The sequence below is a fragment of the Trachemys scripta genome, chromosome 1 (genome assembly GCF_013100865.1).
Source record: "Trachemys scripta elegans isolate TJP31775 chromosome 1, CAS_Tse_1.0, whole genome shotgun sequence".
Lineage (NCBI taxonomy): Eukaryota > Metazoa > Chordata > Testudines > Emydidae > Trachemys > Trachemys scripta.
In genome coordinates this window covers 342,256,968-342,263,534 of record NC_048298.1, presented here as the reverse complement: position 1 = coordinate 342,263,534, position 6,567 = coordinate 342,256,968, and the positions used below count along the sequence as shown (strand labels likewise).

The 6,567-nt window shown below is 46.5% G+C and overlaps 1 protein-coding gene across 1 annotated transcript; it reads left to right on the top strand.

Annotated features, from left to right (window-relative positions):
• The first annotated feature begins 317 nt into the window (after positions 1 to 317).
• Positions 318 to 1,294, top strand: LOC117872722 (olfactory receptor 52E2-like). The gene has a single exon (XM_034761461.1). The coding sequence runs from the start codon at positions 318 to 320 to the stop codon at positions 1,263 to 1,265; it is 948 nt and encodes a 315-aa protein (XP_034617352.1). The 3' UTR covers positions 1,266 to 1,294.
• Positions 1,295 to 6,567: the final 5,273 nt, after the last annotated feature.

The following is a 6,567-nucleotide window of genomic DNA, read 5'->3' as shown; positions in this document are numbered from 1 at the left end:
ATGATGGATAACCAGTATCCATATCTGTGTTTCCTGCTGGTGCCCAGTAACCTGGGAATTATTGAGGCAGGGAGCACCATAAGATATGGAATTGACATTAGTAAGTTCAATTGTTCATAATTCATTTCTCTGAATAATGAAAATGTCATTTCAAGAGCGATCATGCAGTGTCTCATATTAACATTGTCTCTCCATCCAGGTAATTGTACTGCGACCATCACCCTAGACCCTGGGCACATACAGGAAGTCAGGGGAGGGTACGGTACATGCAAGCGACACCGTTCTGCCTCAGAGTTGGACACCTTCTCCCCTACTCCATGTCAGGTTCCAACACAACTGAATTCACCAACCCCTCCACCTTCATCCTGCTGGGCATTCCTGGCCTGGAGGCGGCCCATGTCTGGATCTCCATCCCCTTCTGCACCATGTACATCATAGCCATCTTGGGGAACTTCACCATCCTGTTCATCGTGATGACAGAGCCAAGCCTCCATGGGCCCATGTACTATTTCCTCTGCATGCTGGCCATCACTGACCTGGTCCTGTCCACGTCCATCCTGCCAAAAACGTTGAGCATCTTCTGGTTCAATTCCAGGGAGATCGATTTCAGTGCCTGCCTCACCCAGATGTACTTCATGTACTCCTTCTCAGCGATGGAGTCTGGGATCTTCGTGGCCATGGCTTTTGATCGCTATGTGGCCATCTGTGATCCTCTGAGACATTCCACCATCCTGACAAACCCTGTGGTGGCCAAGATCTCTCTGGCCGTAGTGCTGCGTGGCGGTGTGGTCATACTGCCCATTCCCATCCTGGCTAGCCAGTGGCCGTATTGCACAACCAACATCATCCCCCAGCCGTCCTGCCTTCACATAGCCGTGGTTAATCTGGCCTGCGCCGACACCCATGTCAGTAGTTACTACTCCCTGTTCGTGATATTCTGTGTGATGGGTCTGGATGGCATTTTTATCACTTTGTCCTATACACAAATCCTCAGGGCCATCTTCAGTCTCCCCACAAAGGACGCCCGGCTCAAGACGTTTAAAACCTGCGGCTCCCACCTTTTTGTCATTTCAGCCTTTTACATCCCAGGTGTCTTCATCTCCCTCATGAACAGATTTGCCCAAAATGTGCCCCTGTATTTCCACGTTCTCATTGCCAATGTGTCCTTCTTGATGCCCCCCATGCTAAACCCCATCATCTATGGAGTGAGGACCAAACAGATCCGGGACAGGCTGCTCCGGCTCTTTACTCATAAAGGGGCCTAAAGATTTCTCCTGGTGCTCTGGCTCTCAGACCGAGCTCTGTGCAGAGCTGGCTGGTGATGTGGTGCTGGGCCCTCTTCCCTGAATCCCTGACTGAACAGTCAAAGTGACATTAAATCCTTTCCTGGCCTTGCTGTGCTGTGTCAGCATGACGAACTGAGGAATCATTCTGTGTATAACTCATAGTCCAATAGGGTTGCCACCTTTCAAAACACAATAAACTGTGCCTGCCCTGCCTATTCCCCAAGGCCCTGCCCCACCTTTTTCCACAAGGTCGCTTCCGCAGTCTCATCTCCCTGAAGGCCCCACTCCCTTCTCCACCTCTTCCTCCAATGCACCGGCTCAGCTTTGCTTCTTCCCCCAGAGGCCCACCCCTGTTACTCGCTCTCTTCCTCTCCAACTCCATCCACTTGCTGGATCATCTCCACCTTCCTCCCTGTCAGCCTGGGCTCCCTCTGCTCTGGGGCTGGGACAGTATCTGCTCCAGCCTGGCAAGGAACCTGCAGTAAGTGCAGTGAGGATGCAGCGCTGGGGCCGACAGTCCTGGCTGGAGCAGAACCAGAAGCCAGAAAGTGTATAAAAGAAGCTGAGGATTGGGAGCAGGTCATGTGGCAGTCAGCTGAGATTGTGCATCATACAACTTGTGGGCCCTAAAGCTCAGCTGCAAAGTCCTGAGGGAAGAGACCATTGTGAGGCTTATTTCCTTAGCTTTTAGCAATGGTCTCAAGTTGCAGTGGGGGAGGTCCAGGTTGGATATTAGGAAACACTATTTCACTAGGAGGGTGGTGAAGCACTGGAATGGGTTACCTAGGGAGGTGGTGGAATCTCCATCCTTAGAGGTTTTTAAGGCCTGGCTTGACAGAGCCCTGCCTGGGATAATTTAGTTGGTGTTGGTCCTACTTTGAGCAGTGTGTTGGACTAGATGACCTCTTGAGGTCTCTTTCAACCCTATGATTCTATGATTTCATGATATTTGGCATGTGGAACTCCTTGCCACAGTCATTATTGGAGGAAAGAGCTTAGCTGAATGGGATTCATAAATGGATTGTCCATTATAGGTGGTTTGAAGTACTGGTACATAGTCAACATTCATAACTTTAGGTACAAAATGACGTATGCACACAAATAGGGTAATCATACTGAGCAAATCATAAATTTTCCATTAATACTTCATATGACATACTTTTTATACAATATATCATAATCATCATATTACCACAGTAAATATGGGGGTTCCAGGATGTTGCTTTGGTGCACACATTGTTACACATCACCCCTTAATTTACTGCAGAAGAGTTAGTCATTGACTAATTCAGAGGCAATGTGCCCAAGGCCCTCTTTAGATTTTGACCATACAACTCCCAAGTGTTGCAAACATTGTCGTCTTACCCACAGGTGTTCTTGAAAAGTTCTGTGTACCTTTTAACACTTTGTAGATCAGCCTAGTGATCTCAAAACTCAGCCTTCTCTGGGTCGTTAGAAAATATCTCTTTGTATCTCTTCAGCATTGTTAACCATTGTGCTTTTCCAACTGGAGATAACTCAATAGAGATATTTATCAATGCCATGAGGAGGTGTGACTCAGTTTCTCCTTCCATGCAGGAGATCAGGTTAATTATGGTTTCCCTACTCTGACAAGCCTTGAACCTGTTTACAGGTGTTAGCTGAGAAGCAGTGTCCTCATAGGGTTTCTTAATTTCAACTCCTAGCACGTCCAAAACCTTTCTCCAAAAATCATGCACATTGCAGCTTTTCATAGGATTTACCATCACTACCAAACTTTCTTATAACATTTAACATTAGCAGTAATCTTTGTGTCATGAGACTGAACAATAAAGCCAAATCTTTTACCGCTGGTAAGCATTTCAAAGTATTGTTATTACACCACCTCTTTTGCTTGGACAGTTTGGTTTCTTCAATACTCACTGTGTCTTTCAACTCCTGAACCTAAGGTCCACGCTGAACCTTAACATGTGTTTAGTTACTGGTTTTTCTTTCCCCCTAGTGTCCCCTTCAGTAGGGATCCCAGGCTAAGGTTATATTTGATGGCTTGGTATGCCAGGGTCTGGTGAGGTAAGGATGTAAGGGGACTTTGTATGTTAGCTAGTCCTCTGTGGAGCTGCATCCCAACCCCAGATATATGCCCATGAAAAAATCCACCCCTCACTTGGGCTTTCCCTGTGATCCCAACTTCAAGCACTGGATCCTTCCCCATCTCGCTTTCCTAGAAGGTTGTGATCTCTTAGAAAAGTTAGATGCCTGCAAGTCACCAGGGCCTGATGAAATGCATCCTAGAATACTCAAGGAGCTAATAGAGGAGGTATCTGAGCCTCTAGCTATTATCTTTGGAAAATCATGGGAGATGGGAGAGATTCCAGGAGACTGGAAAAGGGCAAACATAGTGCCCATCTATAAAAAGGGAAATAAAAACAACCCAGGAAACTACAGACCAGTTAATTTAACTTCTGTGCCTCTCGAGGTCCCTTCCAGTCCTAGAATCTATGAATCTATGAATATGGCCCACTGTGTTCATTGATGAGCCATCAAGTTGAATATCCATTCCCAATGTGCTGGCTAGGCTGGATGTAAACAACTTTGTGGGAGTTACCACAGGAGGAAACACATTTGAAATACAGGTAGATTGTGTGGAAGCAGAGAAAGAACTGACAGGAAGGGGATGGCAATGTATGACAGTTTGCTAGCAAGAGTCAGGCTAACTGTAACCCTAATAACGTGAGATTTGAAGAAGCGAGGAATGTGTGAGGCGAGTGGAAAAGAACTGTTTGATAAGTTATTGTGACCTTGTGTAGATAATGTGTAGATAATGTGCAAACAATATGGAATGTAGACTGAGAGTCTGCATTAGTGAAAAAAACAAGATATTGGAATGACCTATGTATAAACAAAATGCTGCGGTTGCTTTTCATTGTCTGTAACAAAAGGTATAAATGCTTGCTGTAATTGTTTACCTGAGAAAAGACCTGCCTAAGAGGGGGAAACCCTGTGTCCTAGTGCACTCTCTTCCTTTACACAGCTGTTAAAGAGAATAAAATATCTGACTTTGCTGTACCCAAACAAAGAGTGAGAACTGTGTTATTCTCCGACAATTTGGGGGCTTGTCTGGGATGGCAATGCCTACTGAGACAGCAGCAGCTGCTATGGATCGTTCCCCTTCGATCCCCATGGCGCCACAATAGAGATAGGAGACCTTTTGAAATCTCTATTGGGGTATCGGAGGAGGACTGCCCGTGGAGACCGTCTGTCCTTGTTGGTCTTACACCATCTGAACTTATTGACTGTGCAGCAAGATCAGATGCAGAGCGGTACTGGGGAATGGTTTTGCTGCCCCCAACAAGGTTAGTTAAAGTGGTACTGAGGACTTAGTTTGCCACCCTTAATAAGGTAGTTGTATGTGGTACTGGGGAACTGTTAGTTTGGCCGCCCCCATATGATTAAGGGAAATGCATTAGGTACGCACCGGTGCTGAGGGGCTGTTACTGCCTCAAGAGGGGTTGTTACCACCTCATAGTGTATTGAGTCTGGACATAAGGTATAGATGCATCGTGGTATTTGGAGATAGAGGCCTCGTTACAGACAATGAAAAGCGACCGCAGTGTGTGTGTGTGTGTGTACACCAGTGTGAATTGAGAGTTACCGGAAGACGCCCAGAGTATTCTGTGAAGTTGTTTGGCTCGTGACCAGAACTATTCTAACGCAAGCCCGGTAACTAGAGGATCTTAAGAAGATCCGACCCACGGTGGGCTAACTCGGCCTGGCATCATCCGGTGAGGAAGCTACCTGGGTCTAGGAGTGTGTGAACCCATCTTCCCTCCCTTTTCCCCTCTGAGTGAGCCACTGACAGTCTGATCATCTTGCTGGATGCAAACAGAGTGAGCGGTGCTGTCTCTCTGAGACTAGCCGACGCTCTTTGCTGAAGGGAGGTGTAGGAGGGTCGTGGCCATCCTCGTTAGTCTCTCCTGTGTGAGTGCCCTGTAGGGAGAGATCCTTAGTTTATGTGCCGCTAGTGCGAACAGGGCATCCTCACTGTGTGTGTGATTGGAAAATGGGTGGGGGACAGTCTAAGTATTCCCTCTCACCCCCTAAGGGTACCCCAGATTATTTCATGTGTGTACATTATGGTCCTAAAACCTGCAAGTATTTAGAGAATTGGAATCTTTACACGCGTGCAAATCCATCTAAACAATGCCCACTAGAAGGTACCTTCAATCTAGGTAAGATCATACATCTCAGAGGAGCTTTTAATCACCAAAAAAAAAGCCTCTGACACACAATGGGAGCAATTTGTCTATTGAGGAAAGGAACGGGTTAATTTGAAATTCAACTTGGTCCAGAGATAAAGAGAAAGTTGCTCTGCGTTCAAGGTAAAAAAAAATCAACGCAGACCAGGCTAAGTACAAAGAAAAACTGCTTTCGGCCCCAGCTGGCTGTGGAGAAAAATATAGACAGAGGCAAACCAACGGCAATACAAGTTACAGGACTGAGATTACATTTCCAAAGCTTAACTGTCCAGTGAGATCCAACAGTCTGCCTTTGCGACCCTGGAGCCGGTGTGGTTTGGGGACACTGAAGAAGCCACAGGCAGCTGGCCTGGACTGGAATCTGTGAAGAGACGCCACAGGAGACCCCAGGGTGTAAAAGAACAGCCCTCCCAAGAGTGGAAGCAAGTTGGAGATTCTGGACAAGCCGTATACAGGATAATCTCCCGTCCATCTCTCCCCCTTCTCTGGACGTTATACACAGACGTGGCCAGTCTGGACGTACATGTGTGAGTATGAACGTGGCTTAGAGCTTGGGGCATTAATGTTTTTTCCCCTGAGCGATGTGGGAGCGTTCCCAATACTCTGTTGTTGTTTTATTATTTTATTAATGAAGCTTTAAAATTTAGTCATATGGTGTGTTTTCTTTATCTTCCCCCAATGATCCTGCAGTGTCACCCTGATCACCTGATATGAGGAATAGATTGGTAACATAAATCTGTCCGTTTTTGGTGGAAATTGAGGAAAAGAGGGGAGCCCTGCAGAATGCACACCATCTATTTGTTTTGCCCTTGTTATTTTATGTTTGCTTTGCTTGGTATTGTTGGTGTTATATGTTGAGAATTGCATGATTAAAAGTGTGCCCACTCTCAGCCGCAGTAAGTCTGAGAACCGGAGAGGGGTTTAGCATTCCTCTGTCCACTCTGGTTGACCAGGAAGGGTGTCAGGTGGATCTACCCCAGTCGTAGCAGGACTGGGCAATAGAGAAGTTGGAGAAAAGGGAAGAGTTGTGTACTTGATAACTAGAA